Genomic DNA, 20,420 nt, shown 5'->3' with positions numbered 1-20,420 from the left:
CCCTCATGTGGTAAAGGCATGGCCTGGGCTGTGGCAGATGTGGACAGGAGAGAATGCTGCTGCTGCTGCTGCTGCTCCTGCTGCTGTTGCTGCTGGGCAGGCTGCAGCTGTGCCGAAAGCTGCTGCTTCTTCTGCAGTTCCTTCTTCTCATGCTCCAAAAGGTCCTCAATGAGCAGGGGCAGCTCACTGGCCACCAGGGAGCTCTCCATTTTGTCCAGCTCATCCCCCGATGCTGTGTGTCCACCAGGCAGAGCCAGGCTCCCACTCTCCAGCTCAAACTTTTCCAGCAGGGAGGACCCTCCTGGGCCACTCAATGGGCTGGGGGCCAGTAGGTGGGCTGGTGGTCCTCCTGTGGCCCCAAAGGGGCCCTTTTCACTTGGGTGCCCACTGCTGGGAAAGGGGCCTGCAGCTATCCTTGTGTCCCGGCTGCTTATCACATTCTGTCCTGGCTTCAGCCCCGGACCCAGAGGAGCTGGGACAGGTGCTGGCTCAACCTTTGGGGTGGTGATGGTGAACTGGCAAGGGGAAGGGTGGCGCCCACCTTCCTCCACCTTAGTCTTCACTTCAGGGAGCCCTGGTGCCAGGCGAGACTCAGAGGCATCAGGGGGAGGGGCAGGACGCTCCTCGGGGCACAAGGGTCCTGGCTCCACCCCCCGCAGCAGGGCCTCTCGCTCAGCCTTTTCATTGGCAGACTCCACTAGCCTCAGATGCTCATTGAAAATGTCCTTCTTGTCCCCCGTGTCCAGCTCAGGGTCAGTGTAGGCCAGGAGGTCAAACTCGCCTCCGTTGAGCAGGTCGTCTAGGTGGGGGTCGTTCGTCTCCAGGTGTTCCAGGGTGCCCAGCTCATCATCACCCTTGGCTACGTCCACTCCCAGGCCTAGGTGAGCAAGCTCCTCATCATCCTCTAAGGCCTTGTGGGCATCGAAGTCATCATCCAGCTCAGAATCCTCACAGGGTAGCTTTCCAGCTTCCAGGGCCAGAGGAGGGGGGCGGCTAAGTTCAGTGCTCGAAGGGGGCCGGCTGACCAGCTCCAAGCTTGTGGACAGAGGGGGGCCCTTGGTGTGGGGCGTGGGATGGAGGCTGTTGCTCAATTCAGTGGCTGGCGGGGCTGAGGGTTTCTGGGGAGGAAGCCCTGATGCTGCCAGGCCTCGAAGTCCTTCCGGGACCAGTCGGTGGGGATCCTCACTTACAGCGTAAAAACGGGGTCTTTGAGGAGGGCCTTGGCCAGGAAATGGAGGACCCCCAGGGCCTAGTCCTTTTTGCACATTGTGCCGCAACTCAATGAACTGGGCGGGACCGGGTGGACCAGGCACTGGGTCACCAGGTCCAGGAAAGCGGGTGGGAAGTCCTGTCAAGGGGGAAGAACCTAGGGCTTGGCGGCCAAGTTCAGGCCCGGGAGCTGACGGAAAGCGAGTGGACATTGCAAGTCGCATGGAGGTGGCTGCTGTTGCTTGCTGCTGCTGCCACAGTTGCTGCTGCTGCTGTTGCTGCTGCTGCTTATTCCGGTACTCGGCCATGAGATTAGTGTGCTCCTTCTGTTGCTTTCGAACCTAGCAGGAAAAAGGGAGAGGTCAGCCTGCAGTCTGCGCACCCAGGCCACCCCTCTTCCCTGGCATCTAGCTGCTTCCCACCTGGTCCAGCTGTTTCTGGATCTTGCTTTGCTGCTCGGTGACCAGCTTGAGCTTCTCAGCATCAGCCTCTGGAAACTCCCGGCCAGCCTTTTTGGCGGTGCGCTGCTTGGCGCACAGAGCCTTCCGGGACTTGCGGTGTACGCCAATCTGCTCCTCTAGCACCTTCAGCTGCATCTGTAGGAGCTGTTGGGTGTGGAACAGCCACTCTTCATACTGCCGCTGGTCAGCCTCATCTGTGGGAGAGAATGGGCATCAGGGTCTGCAAGATGGCGATCCCAAGCCCTTTCCTTCCACACCCAAGCCACAGCCTTGTACCCTTTTCCCAGGTCCCCTACTCACTGATCACCCCCTGAGCAAACGTGGGTGGGTTGGGACGAGGCTGGGAGGGATCACTGGCACTGCGCTCCTACGAGAGAGACAGTTAGGGGGCTCATGTTCTGCATCAGACCCTAAGAAGGGTGGTCCAATGACACAGGATACAAATTTACCCCCACCTTGCCACTTACTTGGCCACTCCCAGCTGCCACATGGTTCTGCAGGTCATTGCCAGGACCCCCTGAGAGTCGCTGGGCTAGCAGTGACACTTGCTGCCTGGAGTCCACCAAAACAAAGAGGCTAAGTGTGGGCAGATGGGCAAGGGGAGAGGCAGGGAAGAGGTGGAACAGGTAAGGCCAAGTGTGAATCTTACCTGTTCATACCCGGGGCCACTCCAATGCTGCCCTGCGCCATCACTTTCTTGATGCCTTTCAAAGCCACCATTTTGGCTTTTGCAATCGGATCAATAATATCTTCTGCAGCAAATTTGTCTAGGTCTGGAAAGGGAAGAGCCAAGTGAGCTGGGTTGGGGTTGCCCTGCTTCCCTCCACGTCTGGACTTGGGGGTAGGCCACCGGGGAAACTGAGTTCTGTCGTTCACGGGGCCTGGACCCTTCCTAGCACAGTGCTAGGGAGAAGCAAGTACTCAATAAACATCTGCTGATGAACTACGAGGGGGCTTGAAAGAGTCTGTGGAAAAAAGGAAGTGAAAGATAATGAAAAGTTTCCATACTGTTTCTGAAGCTCTCCTTTGTCATTTTACCTGTAAGCCTCAGTTTACTACTCCTCTTTTGGCATGAGCTCATGGGCCCTACACTGCCAACCTGTGAGCTTGCTGAGCCTGTCCTGTGCGACGAGAATGTGAGTGCTCCTTATGACCAGGAAAGCACTCTTCCGAGTGAGTGCTCTTACAGCGCAACCCAAGAACCCAAGACAATGTTCCAGGCATGACGTGTACCATCCATAACCCCTCCCCGCCTGTCTAGGATGCGGGGTGGAAAAGGAGACATGGAATCCAACAACTTAAAATCTCCTGCCTATTCTGCACTTTGTGTATTTCTTCAGTGCTCAGAAAACTTATCTGACTGCCTACTTCCTATCAAACTCACTGCCATCACGCGACTTGTCAGTCCCATGGGATAGAGTAGAACTGCCCCCCTTTCGGTTTCTGAAGCTGTAAATCTTTATAGGGACAGAAAGCCTCAGTTTTTCTCCAATGGAGTGGCTGGTGGGTTCAAACTGCTGACCTGTGGTTAGCAGCTCACCAGGCAAAACTAATCAAACCTCCGCTCCTGACATCTGAAACAATAAACTGTTAACTGTACCAGAAAGCGGGGTTCAAACTACATGACCTTGGGCAAGTCACTTAATCTCCATGCCTGTTTCCCCTGAGGCCAAATGAAGATAAAAGCACCTACTTAATGAGTCCCTACGACAATGGTAGTCGGTTTGGCTTTTTGGTTTTAACAAGTCCTTGGGTTCTAAAGGTGGTTAACGTGTGCAGCTGTGAACTAAAAGGTTGGCAACTCAAGTCCACCACCCAGAAGCACCTCAGAAGAAAGGCCCGGTGATCTGCTTCTTAAAAAAAAAACCCAAACAAAACAAAAAAAAACCCAGTCACCGAGAACCCTGTGGAGCACCTTTGCTGAGAGATACATGGCTCACCAGGGGTCAGAATCGACCTGGCTGGAACTGGTAAGGAGAGTGTGCTGTGATGATAAGTCAGACAATGACAGCCAAACACTCAGCACACTACTTAGCAAATTGCAATTACTACATAGATGTTGTAACAGTTTGAGGTCGTCCTCAATCTCAGCCCCTTTCCTGCCTCCTTCTCCACACTCAGTGTCCCTCTTTCCACAAAGTCGACTCCAGGCTGATCATTTCACTCTTGTTCTGTAAACACCCAGTAGCTTTTCCTACCAACGTAGCCTCACTCAGGTCCTGGCACCCAGCTTGGCTACTTTCTCTTTGACCACTTTTCTCCAAGTTCTAAGCTTTCAGTCTCATCACAACTATGAACCCTGTGCTAATCGGGTTTCATTCATGCAGTCATTCAAACCTCTTCTGAGTGGTGGTTATACAAGGTGGCTTCAAAATGTTCATGGGAAAATGGAATTAAGATATGATGTACTTTTTTCAAGCAGCCTTTTGAAGGCCCCCCTGTATGTCAGGAACTATGCCCTCCTTTCCTGGAAGCTAACGTGCTTTGTGCCTGTGCCACTAAGATGGTCCTGTATCCTTTCCCCCTTAACTAGCGATTGCCTTAGCTCGCTGGCGCCAGAGCCCCATTTGGTGGTAACTACCACCTGGCCGCAACCGAGGGTACCTGTGTCTGGGAAGAAGCTGTTGGCCAGCTGCTGCTGCATTGCCAGCTGCTGGGGCTTCATGCACATGGAAGGTGGCACAGTGCTCATGGGCTTCTGGGTCAGCACTGACTGTGGGTTTTGCTGGGATACCAATCCTGCTTGCCCTCCATGCTGTCCACTTAGCATATGCCCTTGGTTGGACACCATGGCCATGGAGGGGGCCAGGCGCTGTGGGAGGGCATGAGGTGATGGCTGGGTGGGCATCAGTGGCTGGGCCAAGCCTGGCTGTCGTGTGCCTCCAAGACCAAGGGCAAGCTGCTGTTGGGGTCCAGCCAAATTGGGAGAAGAGCCCTCATGTGGTAAAGGCATGGCCTGGGCTGTGGCAGATGTGGACAGGAGAGAATGCTGCTGCTGCTGCTGCTGCTCCTGCTGCTGTTGCTGCTGGGCAGGCTGCAGCTGTGCCGAAAGCTGCTGCTTCTTCTGCAGTTCCTTCTTCTCATGCTCCAAAAGGTCCTCAATGAGCAGGGGCAGCTCACTGGCCACCAGGGAGCTCTCCATTTTGTCCAGCTCATCCCCCGATGCTGTGTGTCCACCAGGCAGAGCCAGGCTCCCACTCTCCAGCTCAAACTTTTCCAGCAGGGAGGACCCTCCTGGGCCACTCAATGGGCTGGGGGCCAGTAGGTGGGCTGGTGGTCCTCCTGTGGCCCCAAAGGGGCCCTTTTCACTTGGGTGCCCACTGCTGGGAAAGGGGCCTGCAGCTATCCTTGTGTCCCGGCTGCTTATCACATTCTGTCCTGGCTTCAGCCCCGGACCCAGAGGAGCTGGGACAGGTGCTGGCTCAACCTTTGGGGTGGTGATGGTGAACTGGCAAGGGGAAGGGTGGCGCCCACCTTCCTCCACCTTAGTCTTCACTTCAGGGAGCCCTGGTGCCAGGCGAGACTCAGAGGCATCAGGGGGAGGGGCAGGACGCTCCTCGGGGCACAAGGGTCCTGGCTCCACCCCCCGCAGCAGGGCCTCTCGCTCAGCCTTTTCATTGGCAGACTCCACTAGCCTCAGATGCTCATTGAAAATGTCCTTCTTGTCCCCCGTGTCCAGCTCAGGGTCAGTGTAGGCCAGGAGGTCAAACTCGCCTCCGTTGAGCAGGTCGTCTAGGTGGGGGTCGTTCGTCTCCAGGTGTTCCAGGGTGCCCAGCTCATCATCACCCTTGGCTACGTCCACTCCCAGGCCTAGGTGAGCAAGCTCCTCATCATCCTCTAAGGCCTTGTGGGCATCGAAGTCATCATCCAGCTCAGAATCCTCACAGGGTAGCTTTCCAGCTTCCAGGGCCAGAGGAGGGGGGCGGCTAAGTTCAGTGCTCGAAGGGGGCCGGCTGACCAGCTCCAAGCTTGTGGACAGAGGGGGGCCCTTGGTGTGGGGCGTGGGATGGAGGCTGTTGCTCAATTCAGTGGCTGGCGGGGCTGAGGGTTTCTGGGGAGGAAGCCCTGATGCTGCCAGGCCTCGAAGTCCTTCCGGGACCAGTCGGTGGGGATCCTCACTTACAGCGTAAAAACGGGGTCTTTGAGGAGGGCCTTGGCCAGGAAATGGAGGACCCCCAGGGCCTAGTCCTTTTTGCACATTGTGCCGCAACTCAATGAACTGGGCGGGACCGGGTGGACCAGGCACTGGGTCACCAGGTCCAGGAAAGCGGGTGGGAAGTCCTGTCAAGGGGGAAGAACCTAGGGCTTGGCGGCCAAGTTCAGGCCCGGGAGCTGACGGAAAGCGAGTGGACATTGCAAGTCGCATGGAGGTGGCTGCTGTTGCTTGCTGCTGCTGCCACAGTTGCTGCTGCTGCTGTTGCAAGGGTAGGGGCCCAGGATAGGGCGCTCGCTGATAGAAGGCCTGGGATCCTCCCACCAGTTGTCTGCGAGAATACACAGTAGTCAGGAAGGTAAAATCAAGATGGGAGAGAGGACGCAGACGGGCTAAGGGCAGCGGGGTGGGGGAATGAACACAGTGAAGACAGGGTGGGGCGGGCGACACTCAGTGAGATCGGAGGACTGGAGTTGGAGTAACGGGCAAACTCTGAGGAAGTTGGAACAACAGGAACATCTGTCCCTGGATTGATCCGCAGGGAGGGAGGGCCTGGACTTCCCCCTCCCCCCCAGCTGGGGAAGCCACCTGCCTCAGTCCCCACCATCTCAAAGGAAAATCCTGCTCTTAAAGACTCCTCTTTGACCATGAAAACTTGGGCGTTGAAGGAATTAATAAGGCACATTAAAATGGAAATGGTTAAGAAGTCCCTAGCACCCCCCGACCTGCAGCAGGAATAGTTTGGGAAAAGTCTGCAGCTCTCTTTAGGGTGGTCCCAGGACCAGCAGTGTGTTAAACCCAATACTCACTGCCATGGAGTCCATTCTGACGCACTGCGACCCTATAAGGACAGGGTAGAACTGTCCTAGTGGGTTTCTGAGACTGTACGCCTTTATGGGAGTACAAACTCTCATCTTTCTCCAGTGGAGCAGCTGTTGGTTTCAAACTGCTGACCTTATAGTCAGCAGCCAAATGTGTAACCACCATGCCACCAAGGCTCCACCCCAAGGCCCACAGAATTAATTAGAACCAGCTTGGGGGTGCTGTGACAAGCCCTCTGGGTGATTAGGATGTGTACAGTGGGAGAACCAGTGAGCCCCTGTAGTCTTACCGGCTGCTCACATCCATAGAGGAAGGGGTGGCTGGTGGAGGTGGCCGGGAGAGCCGGTCATCACTGGGGAAGGCCCCTGGCCCCAGGACAGGCCCAACCAGCTTGCTCTGGGGCAGTCCCACAAGGCTGCTCTTGTCCTAGGAGAAATGGAGGTGAGGCTGCCACTTTCGGTAGCCTGCTGCCAACACTTTGCCAGGCCCTGCTACCCCACCTACCTGGGCCCCAGTGAAGGGAGTCTGGCCTCGACTCAGCTGCTCAAAGGCAGGGCTGTTGGGCTCAGCGCCCCAGTTGCCTGGGGGCCCCACTGCCCCTGCAGCTGCCGCAGCTGTTTCCTTCTCCTGCCGCAGGGTGTTGCGCTGGATCTGCTGCCGAATCAGCAGCTCCCGTAGCCGCTGGCGCTGTACAGAAAGAACAGAGAAGAGGGGCGAAGTAAGTTCTACTCCGGACATGGGGCAGGGGGAGCCACACAGTGGAGCCCTGGGAACTCAGCTCCAGGCTGCCGACTCACCTGCCGTTGCTTCTCCAGCTCTGTCTGGCTGAGGCTGGGCATGCCTGAATCCTGGGCACCTGGGAGTTCAGGTGCCGCTACGGAGCTGCCCATTCCAGCCCCTGGGTCTTCTCGCTTCTCGGCTGGAGAGGTGATCCCTGCCCGCTGCGAGGCTCCGTGAGACAGGTAGGGGAGGGGTCCGTCTGGTGCCGGTGGTGGCAGGACGGATGGGGGTCGGAGTGGGGCCAGCCCATAGCCCTCTCCTGTGCACCCACTGCTGGGCGCCAGGGGGCTGCCTGACGGGTGAAAGTTCCCTGTGGCTGCGGCGTAGTTTGTGCTTTGGGGCTTGCCCAAGGTGGTTCCAGGCCCCAAATGGCTATTGATCCCATGGGGGGGTGGAGGGAGGCCAGACTGAGGGGCAGGGGGCTTTAGGGAAGACTCCCCTACTGCCTGAGGGAAAGTAAATCGCATGGGAGAGGGGGTGCCCACAAATGCACCTGTCCCAGGGGACCGGGCAAAGTTAGGGGGCTGCCCACTTGGGACCTTGGCATGGAGCTCACCTGCCGGCCCTGAGGGCAGGGCTGCTGGGAAGCCCCCAGCCCCCAGCGGAGTGTGGGCTAGAGGCCCAGCCTTGAAGGCAACTTCAGGGGGCTGGGGCCGGGGCGGCTTATGCAACGGGGCAAATGGGTCTCGGGACTGAGGGCGTGAGGGTGGGCGAGAATAGGGGTCAGGGGACTGGAAGCGAGGGGTAACGGGAGAGGGGCAGAAAGCCTCAGCAGACAAGGGGCGGGGTGTCAGTGGAGACTGGGAGCTGGACTGGGACTGAGGACTGGCGGGAACTCGGGAGAAAGGGTCAGAGGGCAACGAGCGCGGGGGCAGGGCACAGCAGCTCTCAGGGGGTGGTGGCTGGGGCCGAGGCGTCAGGGGGTGCTGGGCATACGGGTCAGGGTAAGGGCCAGGACGGAAGATATCTGGGTGGCTGGGGGGAGAAGGGGCCAGAGCCTGGGCAGGGGACGGCTCCTGGGGCCGCAGGCCCAAGCCTGGGCTCTGGGGCTCTACCTGAGATGCCCGAGGGGTGAGAGGGGCTTTGAAGACATCAGGCGCCTTTAACTCCAGGCCACCTAGGTGGGGGCCTGAGGAGGGTGAGTCAACAAAGGCCAGGTTTGGGGGCCCATAGCTAGGAGAGGTGCCCCCAAGCTCTTCCTTCTTCACCTCCAGAGCCTTCCGGGTCTCCGTGAAAGGTGGGGGTGAGAGCAGGGACTCAGAAGCCTTGCCTCCCCCTGCCCCTCCCCCTGGGCTCTCAGGCACGGGCAGGCTGTCCAGTGAGGGACAGCGGGGTTTGAGGAAGGGGTCAGGTGTGGAAGGCTGGTGCCGGGGGGTGCCGGGTGGAGTCGTTTGGAATTCCCCTGGCTGTCCAGCCCCAGCACGAGATGAGGCGCCCATCGTCGGGGGCTGTGCAGGAGCCCCAGTCGGGCTGGGATAGGGGGGGTAGGCAGGTGGTGCCGTGGGGAAGCGGGGCTCCAGGGTGTAGGCGGGGGTCAGTCCAAAGGGGTCCTGCGAAGGCACTTGGGCGGGCACCTGGGGCGGGAGCTTGAGGAAGAGCTCACCGGGCGAGTCGGGGCCGGGCACAGTGCCTGCCGGTGGCTTCAGAAACCCGTCCGCAGAGGTAGACAAGCCGGCGGGGGTAGTGGGACTGCCAATGAAAATGGTGGGGGCAGCAGCGGGGGGCGGACTGCCCAGTGCCCCAGGCTGAGGGGGAATGCGGAGATGTAGGGCCGGTCGGTCAGTCTTGCGGGCTATGTCGCCCACCTTGTTGGTCTGCTTGTTGATCTGGCTCTCAGCCTGCTATGGGGAGACCAGCACAGACCAGTCAGGCTGCTGTGAATAGGCCTCAGGTGCCCTCTAGCCTCCGGGCAGCCACCCACTACAGGACCTTAGGGACTCACCTTCTGCACCTTGTTAATGCGGTGAGCCGCCCGGTTATCTTTGGCCTTTTGCTGTGGGACACGAGACACAGCATCAGGCCATCAGGCTGGGGTGCAGCCTCTCCCCCAGGCCCTGAGGCCTCTCTATGTCACTCACACTCCCTACCCAGAAGCTGATCCCTCTGGCCCAGCGGCTTCAGGAGTAGGGGACAGGAGAGAACTGCGGTGAATTTCCCTAAGACACAGCCCCCAGGCCCCACCCCCAGTTCAGTTTCCCCATGAGGAGCCATGCTCCTTCCTGTCTCACCAGGTAGGGAGCTTTGTCAGCAGCTGGAACCTTCCTCCAGAGCTTCATGATCTGTTTACACCGGCTTGACCAGTCTGCAGGTCAGAAGAAATGAGTTAGGGAAGACAAGGTCCACCCCACCCCCACCCACCTGCGTGGCCAGGTCTATTGACCCCTCTCACAGGTACCTGGGTAATCTTGCTTCAGATTGGGAAAGTTAATGTTGGCATAGAGCACAGGCGAGATGGTGGAGAGCTGGCCCAACTCCTCGTCTTTCTCCCAGCGCTGAAGACTCCGCTGGTTGTAGGAGAGCCCGTCGCCCTCACCTTCTGTGGTGGGGGTGGTGGGGGTAGAGGGCGTGGTGCCCCCTGAACCCGTCCATGGGCTGTCTGGCTCCCCGGGTTCCGGGCTGAAGAAGCCCCCGCGCTCCCTGGGGCGCAGGGGCAGAGAGTCACAGGGGGCAGGGAGACCAGACTCCACTCAGACCCAATGCCCAGAGCCAAGGGGCCCCCAGGATTCCAAGGGAGGGAAGGCATGAACCCAGCCACAGGGAAAAGACCACAGGAACTGCCCACGAAGGGGCAGCATAGATACCAACCTACTATCCAAAAATGGGGACTGGCAGAGGCCAGGGTAGGAATCCATTGGGCTGTTGGAAGGGAGATTGCCCAAAGGGAGTCCTCCTACAAGAGAGAAGGGAGTAACCGGCCCATCCAAGGGACAGCTTGGTTCTACCTGGCCACCCAGTCTTCACACCACTCTTCCTACACCACCTTGGAGAAAGGGTCTCTGCAGCGGGGTGCGGCTGCCATCCAGGCCAGGGGTCCCACAGGCCAGGTGCTGCTCTCGTTCTGAACCCAGAACATCCTTGAAGAGCTGCTGCAGGTCCTTGGATTCTATCTTGGGCAGTTCTGTGGAGGAAAGGAACACGAGACATCATGGGTCTACAAGGTTAACGGCTCGGGAAGGTCCCAGGACTCGCCCCCCAAGATGCTATACAGACAGCAGTCCCAGGGGTAGGCCCGACTCCTTCTCCCAGAGAGGACCCTTATACACAATGAAGTGCGGGTCACAGCCTCACCTTCTGTGGGGATCCTGTCTAAATCAGAGCTAAGCATCCCTTCACCCGGGGTGCCTGGCTTCTCAGGGTCACTGGGCACTGGGGATGCCTTTACGCCCCCATCCTCGGGTCCTGCAATTTCCAGGAGAAACCCATCAGCCAAGGCTGATATAGAAGTACCACACCAGCCACCTGGAACCACACAGGGACACAGCATCGTTTCCAGCCCCCAACCCTGCCAGTGCTCAGGGACAGAGCAGGGTGACACAGGCAAAGCTAGGACAGGGCAGAGTCCCACAGCAGCCCTCACCTGGTGTATCAGCCTTGCCCTCAAGGCCACGGGATTCTTCATCTGCAACGTCTGGACCATCATCTCCTAGAAGAACAGTTCCACTCTAGTCTGTGATGCCCTGCGCTGGGCTCAGGTGGGTCCAGCTGGAGGCCAGTTCATTCCTCACCAAATACCCTTGGCAGCTCCACGTAGACTGACCTTTCTGCAAGGTGGGGGGCTCCTTCCTTTCTGGGCCCCCATCCCCTTTGGCTTTGGGGGTTCCCAGTCCAAATCCTGGCCGGCTCACCCCAACTGCAAAGAGGGCCTTCCGGCTCAGGTCCAGCAGCTCCTTCCCAAAGAAGGCCTCCTGTGAAGGAAGAGAGAGAGGTGCCTCCTCACACTCAGCAGGAGCCCCAATGCCCTCACTCCCCGCTGGGCCACTCAGCTCCTCAGCCCCACCTGCAGGTAGGCAGGGAACATGTCCTCGAGCTTGCTCTTCTTGCGTCCACGGCGCTGCTGCTTCTTCTTCTCATCCCCATCAGCCAAGCTCTGCTCCACGGTGCCCTCTGCAGGCAGGTCGGCCGGGATCACTGAGGACAGGTCCCGAGGGTCAGTTCCTCTGGAGACTCTGGGAGAGCAAACTGCTCCTCATTTGGCCTAGTGACACTTTCTGCCTGCCCTCTCCCCTGACCCTCTCTTGGTCCTTGACCTCACTGGCTCTGTCCTTGGGACCTGAGATCCCTACCTACTCCCAGGCCCCAGGGGCACCCTCACCCGTCTCACCCTCGTCCGGCTGCCCATCACCACTCAACACCTCCGCCTGGGCCGCAGGCCCCTTTTTCATACGTGTATGGGACTTCCGCTGTCGCACCATGAAGCCACCGATGCCTATGACCAAGCAGAGCGGAAGATGAGGACCGCTGGGGGTCTGCTCCTCCCACCTCCTGCCCTGTCCCAGGGTCTCACCAGGTCGGTATGGTTTGCGCTTGCGCTTTTTGCTTTCCTCAGTCTCCTCCTTGCCGGGCTCTACATCCGGGCTGGCGGGGCCCTCCAGTTTAATCTCGCACTCCATGTGTTCCACCCCCCCTGCACACAGGGACGAAAGGGCGGCGCCATCAGAGGCCAATCTGTTTAACCTTGTCCCAACAGCAGAGAGCTGATACGAACAACTGTGAGGCCGCCCCCATCTGACCCCCAGACCCCAACCTTCACAGGCCCACTCCCACCACTGTGCACTCCCCAAGGTTCCCCAGCCCAACCTTCACCCTTGATCAGCTCATCCGTGTCCAGGTCTCCATCCTTCTTGTCATCGGGGCCAATGGCATCCGAGGGCTCAGAACCGTCCAGCCCCACCTCGCCTGGCAGGCCAGGCCGCCCCCGCCGCTGGCGCCGCTTGTGCAGGGGGGACATGGTCAGGTTGCGCAGTACAGCCATGCCAGTTTCCGTCAGCCACACACCCTCGAAGCGAAAATACTGAGGCTCTGCACAGGGGGAGGAGCAGTATGAGGCTGGGGAGACAGCTCCAGGAACACTAGGACTGCAGATGTGCATTAGCTTGAGAGCCGCCCCAACCCCTACTCCCCACCCCACCCCTACCCGCCAGAACCAAAGCAGTGTCAGGAGACAGTACAAAGTCCAGCCTGAGATGTGAGACCACCAACGGGTGCTAGCTGAGGCCTGGGTTCTCCATCCAAGGTGATCCAGAGACAGACCACTGCTGTAAAAGCCTGCCTTTGCTTTTGAATAACCCTAAAGTCAAGGAGCGCTGCTGGCGTAGTGGTCATGCATTGGGTGGAGATCTGCAAGATCAGCAGTTTAAAGCCACCAGCAGCTCCACAGGAGAAAGATGAGACTTTGTACCCAAGTTAAGTGACAGTCTCAGAAACTCACAGGGGCAGTTCTACCCTGCCCTATAAGGTCACTGTGAGCCGGCATCGACTCGATGATGGAGTTTGTTTTTTTTAACACTAGAGCCATGGTTCTCAACCTGTGGGTCTCGACCCCTTTGGGGATTGAACAACCCTGAGTTAGTTAATTGTGCCAACCTGGCTGATAAACACATGTGGGGCTAATTGAAAGGCGGAGGGATAAATGGGTGGTGAGCCTCGCCTTTCTAGTTCTTGGGTCTCTTGCTTTGTGATGGTCGCACCAGGGTGCAGCTGCCTTAGCAGTTCCCTGCTTCAGGTTGCAAGACTGACTTCCTACAAGACATCCCCAAGGAGAAGCCACATGGACCTATCCCGATGCAGCCCTGGTAGCTGGAGCAGCCTTGTGGAGACCCCTGCTTATTCATTCACTGACTCAGCTTTCCTCCTGCAGTCGGCATCATTGCCTCTGTTTTGTGAGGTGGGGGACTTTGTGGACTGGTGTTGGGTAAATGGGTTCATGTTGGACTTGTGGGTTTGGGCAGCATTGGGTTGGGCTGTTTTCGTGATGCACACTTTCTTTACATAAAACTCTCTTATACATGAGTTGCTGTGGATTTGTTTCTCTAAAGTACCTAGACTAATACAAACCCTTTCACAGGGGTCACCCAATTCATAACAGTAGCAAAATTACAGTTATGAAGTAGCAACGAAAATGTTATGGTTGGGGGTCACCAGGACATAAGAAACTGTATGAAAGGGTCACGGCATGAGGAAGGTGGAGAACCACTGGGTTAGTCACCACAATCCTCTCCAGTCCTCTGGGGCCTGAAGGGCCCCTAGTTTAAGAATGGTGGCACAGTGACTGAGATGCCAGAAGCAGAGTCCACATCGTGAAGGGAAACACCCCGGCAGCCCGAGCAGGAGACAGGCCACAGTGCCTGAAAGGAGACTGATGGGAAACTGGAGGGAGGCTTGTGTTCTGGGAGAGCTTCCCCACTAACTTACTGAGGGGCCTCAACCTCTCTGGGTCTTAGTGGATGCCTTAAGGGGAAGAGAGGGTTCGGTGGTTGAGCCTAGAGCAGGCAGAAGGTGTCTACGGTCTCCTCTGACTTTGACCGTCGCAAGGTTTGGGACTCACCTGGCTCTTTCACCTTCATAGGCACCAGCTCTGGAGGAGCAACAGGAGCTGTGGAGAAAAGGCCCAAACCGAGGACGCTTGAGGACTCATCCCAAAGGAAGGCCGCCTGGCCCGAGTCCTCCTGTGCCCACGTAGCCCTGGACTCACCCACAGGCTTTACCACGTAGGGCTGGCAGGAGACACAGTCAAAGCCCTCATCTGCAGCCTGCTCCACCTCCTCCTCTGTGAAGAGGCTCTCACAGCCAGCGTGCATCCACCTAGGACAAGGCGAGACAGATGAGGCCAGGCATGGCAAGACTGGGAAGTGGGGTGGGGAATGGGGGTGACATATGGGGAAGGGAGGTCCTCACCGTTCACAGTGGCGGCACTGGATGAGTAGGTCCTCCTCCACGTATGGGGCATGACAGATGGGGCAGGTCACCAGGCTAGCACAGGGCCCGCAGTGTGTATAACTATTCTGCCATTCACAGTGGAAGCCAGGGGTAGCAGCCCCACACTGCATACAGGAGACACACCTGTGGGCAAAGAAACTGACCCTCAACACTGAACCCACCCAAGAACCCCCAAGTCGACCTCACTGTCAACCAGGCGACCAGCCTGGCCTCCCACACCCAGCCCGACCTTCTCCACATCACATCCACCCTAAGAGCCTGGGCTCCGGCCTCTGAAGGGCCTGCTTACCACTTGCACTTCCAGCCACCTTTGGGCACGGTGAGCAGTGGGGGGTCCAGGCAGTATGTGTGGTAGCTGATGTCACAGTCGTCACAGAGCAGCAGGCGGGAGGGGTCCGAGGCCTGGCCGCATACCTCGCACACAATGCACTCCACGCACCGCCAGCCCTTCAGCAGCATCACTTTGGTGATCTGGTGTGGAAGACGGGATTGTTCAAGGCGCCACACGGAGGGCAGGGTGGGACTGCTTAGGGGAGGGGGCAACTTAGCGTGCAGGGGCTGGAGAACACCCAGCGCACAGGCGAGCCCTCCATTCTACACACACGGGAGGTGCATGCAGCATCCCCTCGGCTGCCAAACAGCAGCTCTGAACGGAGGCTCCCAAGGGTCCCTGTGGATCAAGTGACAGCATCCCTCTGCCACTGCTCACTGCTAGAGTGGAGTGGCAATCTTTCACTAGCCAGCCCCAGAAATGTAAGCTCAGGGATAAAACTAGGCTTCCTTCTCCAGTTTTTCTTGAATATTTAGGACCTGCTATGGCTGCAAGTTAATGTCAGCAGTGGATAAATTACACTGATATTAACCAAAAAGAAAAAGAAAAAGAAAAAAAATAATACCTTAGCAGACAATTCTGCTTGGGTTCAAAGCACAGCTTTCTCTGGTGGTACCACGTGGAGGTGCTAACTACAAGCCACTCCGTGAGAGAAACGCGGGGCTTTATACTCCCATAAAGAGGGACAGGCTCAGAAACTCACAGGGGTACCTCTTCCCTGTCCTGTAGGGTCGCTGTGAGTCGGAATCAGCTGGATGGCAGTGAGCTTGGTTTGTTTTTTCTCTTTGTGGTCTTATGCTCCTGATTTTACATTTTTATCCACAAACTTTCTCTGCACCAATTTGGTTACAGTGCACACGATGGGCTAGATGACACTAGATGCCTGCCTGGTCTACCACAGACCCACGAGGAAAACAGCCATGATTTCCAAAGCCCCTTTCCTTAAGATGGGTTTGATTTGTCACTGGAGACTGATGAATGATTTCCGTGGCCAGGAGCCACCTTGAGAACTGCCTGAACCCACTCCTCAGCCCACACCTCTTGGGCCCTGAACTCACCTTGCTGTTAACACAGTAAGGGTGGTAGCACTGAGAGCACTGCGAACAGGCAAGGAGGTGGCCCTCGGCGCCCCGGCCAAAGCTGCCGCATACCACACACATATCCTGAGGAAACACAGACAAGGCCAAGTCTAGCAGCTAGGAGTCTCGTTCCACTCAGGCCCAGCCAACTGACTACTATACTAACGTGAGACTAGTGAGACTGGAACGAAACCCCCCTGCACCCACCCAACCTGCCTTTCCCACAGCATGATACAAGGCACCACCAGACCGAGTTTCTCTTCCACCTGACCCCACCCTGCTGAACTGCTCCTTCCTAGTAGGTCACCTGGCTCACCTGGACAGGAAAGCTGAAGTCATATACCCTGAGCCGAGTAAAGGGAAGGAGGTGTGAAAAGAAGGCAAGGTTGAGCAGGGGGTGAGGGCCAAGAGTGGAAAGGAGGAGGTCGTGGAGTGACAAGTCACAGACATGCTACCAGCTTCGAGATCACTCAGGTCAATGTATGGAAGCTTCCGAGATGACAAGCTCCAATCGTGTAGAAACCCATCTGTCGTTTCACTGGTCTGTCCCGAGTCCTGAACTCAGTGCGAGGCTCCAGAGAGACTCAGTGGGACAGATTAACAACATAGCTCTGATTCCTCGCCAACTTTCTCATTAAGTGGTTATCCCCAAGAGTAGGTGTCTGGGTTTCCTCACTGCCCTGCCCACCAAAACACCCCACCCCCACTGTTGCCAGCTGAGGCCGGGGCTCCACCAGTCAGGTTCAGTACCTGCATCAGGACAAATTTGTCAGTGTTGGAGAAGAGAACCACGGTGTTCTGCATGGTGTCGTCGTCTTCTTCCTCTTCCTCTTTGCTGGGAGAACTATCGATATCAGCAACCTTATGGGCAGAGAGTTGTGCAAGGTGAGCCAGACAAATCTGCCCCAATTCAGTGCTTTTCCTTTTTGGTTCTGGGGGACGGAGGTGTGGACCCCTGGCTAAGCGGAAGACCAAGAGCCAGGCCTAAGCAGCAGTGGCAGCACATCCCAACTCTTAAACAGGGCCTCGGCCTGATGGCAGGCAGAGATTTCAAGTGGGCAGAAGGAGCACACACAGCTGGACAGGCCCTAGTCTAGTAAGCAGGTAGACAGTAGGAGTGCGGGGGCTGGCACGATCTATAGGGTGTGTAATTGCGAAGGGGCCAACTGAAGCATGTTTTAGGGGATGTGAGGCCTCTCCTTACTACCAGAGTCTCAATGGAAGAAGTAGTTGATTTTAGCCGGGCCCGTCCTCTCCCACGTCCTCCATGTGCTCCTCCACGTGGCCGGCGTCTTCCTGGAAAACTACTGCTGCGTCCCTGTATGAAGGAAGGGAGTGATCAGGAGAGCAAGTCTAGGGCTGAAGACTCAGGCAAAGGGTGAGGGCTCAGAAAGCCCTCAGGGCGGGGATAAAAGGCTGGCTCCAGAGTCCAGGTAGCTCTGTCCCATGTGCTCTCCCTCTCCCTAAATTCAAAAATGGCCAACGAGGTACCCTGGGGGGTGGGGGGAACACTGGATTACAGGCTCAAAACTCAAGTTTTTAACCCCAACTCTCTAATGGCAAACCTGAGAGTTACTCCTTCCACAACCAGACATCAGGCTGCTCCTTAATACAAAGGCTGGGAAGAGACAGTGACCTGGAACTACACCCCTGGGTGACGGCAGGGCGAGCCCCTCACCTGCTTGATGCGGGAACGTGCGGGGGAACTGCGCCGCCTCCCCTTGTCCCCCTCAGCTTTGCCTCCACAAACATTTGTCCCAGCTTCACACAACAGCGAGTCATCCGTCTCTGGCAGCGAGTCAGTGCAGAGCCGCAAGGAACCCTCATCTCGGGCGGGGCTAACATCTGTAGAGACCCCCAGCTCCATGGACAGGGACCCGCCACCCTCGGGGTCAGGCGAGCCCAGCAGAGGCTCTGAGCCCGGAAAACTTGCACTGGCATCCCCCTGGCTCAGATTGGAAATCTCGTTGACGATGTCGGACTTGATGAGAGCAGGCGGGGTGGGTGCCACGGGGGCCCGCGGCTCCTCCTGCATCTCACAGGGGGAGCTCTGTCCTGCGGGCTTGCCCTCTGGGCCGTAGACCTCCATAGGGGTCACAGGGGCCAGCTCCTCAGGGTCCAGAAGCACAGGAGAACCCTTAAGTTCACAAGCCGTCGAACAGCTAGGGGTCTGTCCAGCTTCTGGCTGTGAACCAGGAGTGTCTGTCCCCTCCAGAGGGGCTGTGTCTTCCCCCAAGCCAGAGAGGTCATCCAGCACTGGGGCTGGGCTGGGGGCAGGGCAGGAGAGGTCCTCCATTGGGGAGGGGAGAGGACTGGTGGGGCTGGGCTCCAAAGCTGGGCACTCTGGCTCTGGGGCCTTCTCAGTCTCCATGTCCTGGGGCCCTGCCTCACTGGGGACCTCTACCGAGTTCTCTACGGGGCTCAGGGGGGAGGGGATCAACAGTGGTGGAGCGGGAGGGGAGCACTGGGAAAGAGGGGGGCTCTGGAGGGGCGAGGAACGCTGGAGGAGTGGAGAACACTGAGGAGGCAGGGGCTCCATCAGAATGGGTGAGACTGGTCCTCCCATGGGGGAGCCTGGAGATGGGGGAAGGATCATAGGAGGGACAGGTTCGGGGTCAGTGCAATTCGCTTCTGGTGGAGGGCTGATGGGTGTCTCTAGGATGGGGGCGGCTAATGGCGACTCAGAGTCACTCTCCCCTCTGGCACCAAAGGGGTACTCTAACTCCCCCAGAGGAGACAGGGCCGGCGGGGCCACAGTTGTGATGATGGGGGAGAGCGGAGGAGGAAGAGGATCTGCAGGGAGACAAAGAAGAGGCGGTGCTCCGCTGTGGCCGAGCAACAGCCAGAGAGCCAATCCCGGAGGACAATGTAGGGACATCCCCTTACCTGGTGGTACCAGCGGAGGCGGCAAGGGCGGCTCCCCAGCTGGGGACATGGGCAGATCCTCAGGCAGAGGGGACAGGGGTGGCCCCCCAGGCTCAGACAGGGCCGGCTCTCCAAGCACAGGGGACAAAGGTGGTTGCTCAGGCGGCGGTAACAAGGGCAGTTCTTCAGGGGCAGAGCACAGGCCTGGCTCCTCAGGCCGGGGGATCTGGTGTGGCTCTGTAGCGAGAGTGGACAGGCACGGCTCCTTGGGCCGGGGGGAGAGATGTGACTCCTCAGGTGCTGGCAACAGGCGCAGCTCCTCAGGTGCCAGGGGCGGAGGTGGCTCCTCAGGATGGGGGTCCGGGCGCAGCTCCTCAGCCACAGTAGACAGGCTTGGCTCCTCAGGCCGAAGGAAGAATTGGGGATCCTCAGGCCGGGGGCAGGCACGCAGCTCTTTAGGCAGTGGCAACAGGGGTGACTCTTCCAGCGGCAGGGGCGTGGGCAAGTCCTCTGGTGGTGGGGAAGCGGGGGAGTCCTCAGGCAGCTGGGGAGTGGGGGTGTCCTCAAGTGGCGGGGACAGGCGCGAAGCCTCAGGTGGTGGGGATGTGGGGGAGTCCTCAGGTGGTGGGGACAGGCGCGAAGCCTCGGGTGGGGGGGATGTGGGGGAGTCCTCAGGTGGTGGGGACAGGGGAGATTCCTCAGGTGCCGGAGATCGATGAGATGCCACAGGCAGGGAAGAAAGGCGTGACACTTCAGGTGGAGGGGACATAGGTGAGTCTTCTGGTGGTGGGGACATGGGCGAATCCTCAGGAGGTGGGGACAGGCGCGATGCCTCAGGTGGTGGGGAGAGAGGAGACTCCTCGGGTGGAGGGGACAGGGGAGACTCTTCAAATGGTGGGAACAGGCGCGAGGCCTCAGGTGGTGGAGATGTGGGTGAGTCTTCGGGTGGCGGAGACATGGGTGACTCGTCGGGTGGTGGGAATAGGCGAGATGCTTCAGGCGGTGGGGAAGTGGGCAACTCCTCAGGTGGGGGGGACAGAGGAGACTCCTCTAATGGTGGGGGCAGAGGTGATGATTCCGATGGTGGGGACAGGGGGGTCTCTGCTTCGGGGGATGGAGGAGATTCCTCGGGTGGAGAGAAGGGTGACTCCTCCAGTGGAGAGGAAGGTGATGATTCAGGTAGGGGAGGTAGGGGAGACTCCTCAGGCGGTGGAGAGAGGGGTGACTCCTCAGGCGGCGGGGACAGGCGCGAGAGTGATGCCTCAGGTGGCGGGGATGTGGGTAATTCCTCAGGTGGTGGGGACAGGGGCGACTCCTCAGGTGGGGGCAGCAGTGGCATCTCCTCATTTAGGGGGGCCTCCAACTGGGGCTCAAGTTGGGCCCCTGTTCTCCCTGCAGACATAACACATTGTGTTCCTACCTAGTTCAGCTCTACTCCACGCAACTGTAGGATTTGGGGCAAAGTAGAAACGGTCCCTTGACAGAGAACAGAGTGGGATTCATTTCCGGGATCTTCAATCCCTACTCACCTAGTGGTTTGGCTTCACATTGCAGGGGGCCCCGGTCCTTGGATTGCATAGAGGTCAGGTGCCCACCCTTTGGCTTCCCTTGGCATGCAACGTACAGGGCATTGGGCTCATCAAGGGGGGTATCGCCAGGTTCTGGGGATGAGAATCTGCAGAGGGTACAGGGGAGCAGGCACTGTGGCTGTCTCCAGGTAGCAACTTCTAGAGAGCATGCTGGGGGGACAAGGCCGATATTGCTGTGGGTTGTCTGTCCATCAC

General features: G+C 58.2%; 1 protein-coding gene across 1 annotated transcript in view; it reads right to left on the bottom strand.

Annotated features, from left to right (window-relative positions):
• The window catches only part of KMT2D (lysine methyltransferase 2D), a 40,577-nt gene that overhangs the window by 12,777 nt on the left and 7,380 nt on the right, over positions 1-20,420 (bottom strand). Inside the window, exons 10-40 of the mRNA XM_045287312.1 lie at positions 20,166-20,311; positions 18,658-20,028; positions 17,450-18,564; positions 16,976-17,089; positions 16,522-16,632; positions 15,751-15,855; positions 14,651-14,832; positions 14,320-14,484; positions 14,117-14,226; positions 13,970-14,017; positions 12,223-12,444; positions 11,930-12,049; positions 11,747-11,851; positions 11,423-11,553; positions 11,183-11,330; positions 11,003-11,068; positions 10,714-10,824; positions 10,406-10,543; positions 10,231-10,315; positions 9,821-10,062; positions 9,654-9,727; positions 9,368-9,418; positions 7,443-9,266; positions 7,150-7,332; positions 6,935-7,071; positions 4,275-6,154; positions 2,320-2,443; positions 2,138-2,222; positions 1,971-2,037; positions 1,632-1,864; positions 1,452-1,550 (exon numbers count right to left, since the gene is read on the bottom strand). Of these exons, the coding sequence (XP_045143247.1) occupies positions 1,452-1,550; positions 1,632-1,864; positions 1,971-2,037; positions 2,138-2,222; positions 2,320-2,443; positions 4,275-6,154; positions 6,935-7,071; positions 7,150-7,332; positions 7,443-9,266; positions 9,368-9,418; positions 9,654-9,727; positions 9,821-10,062; positions 10,231-10,315; positions 10,406-10,543; positions 10,714-10,824; positions 11,003-11,068; positions 11,183-11,330; positions 11,423-11,553; positions 11,747-11,851; positions 11,930-12,049; positions 12,223-12,444; positions 13,970-14,017; positions 14,117-14,226; positions 14,320-14,484; positions 14,651-14,832; positions 15,751-15,855; positions 16,522-16,632; positions 16,976-17,089; positions 17,450-18,564; positions 18,658-20,028; positions 20,166-20,311 (9,592 nt within the window). The remainder of the gene's footprint in view (positions 1-1,451; positions 1,551-1,631; positions 1,865-1,970; positions 2,038-2,137; positions 2,223-2,319; positions 2,444-4,274; positions 6,155-6,934; positions 7,072-7,149; positions 7,333-7,442; positions 9,267-9,367; positions 9,419-9,653; positions 9,728-9,820; positions 10,063-10,230; positions 10,316-10,405; positions 10,544-10,713; positions 10,825-11,002; positions 11,069-11,182; positions 11,331-11,422; positions 11,554-11,746; positions 11,852-11,929; positions 12,050-12,222; positions 12,445-13,969; positions 14,018-14,116; positions 14,227-14,319; positions 14,485-14,650; positions 14,833-15,750; positions 15,856-16,521; positions 16,633-16,975; positions 17,090-17,449; positions 18,565-18,657; positions 20,029-20,165; positions 20,312-20,420) is intronic.

Source organism: Echinops telfairi, unplaced genomic scaffold (genome assembly GCF_000313985.2).
Source record: "Echinops telfairi isolate 266 unplaced genomic scaffold, ASM31398v2 ScPeMD7_12;HRSCAF=54, whole genome shotgun sequence".
Taxonomy (NCBI): Eukaryota; Metazoa; Chordata; class Mammalia; order Afrosoricida; family Tenrecidae; genus Echinops; species Echinops telfairi.
This window is presented reverse-complemented; position numbering and strand designations above follow the sequence as displayed.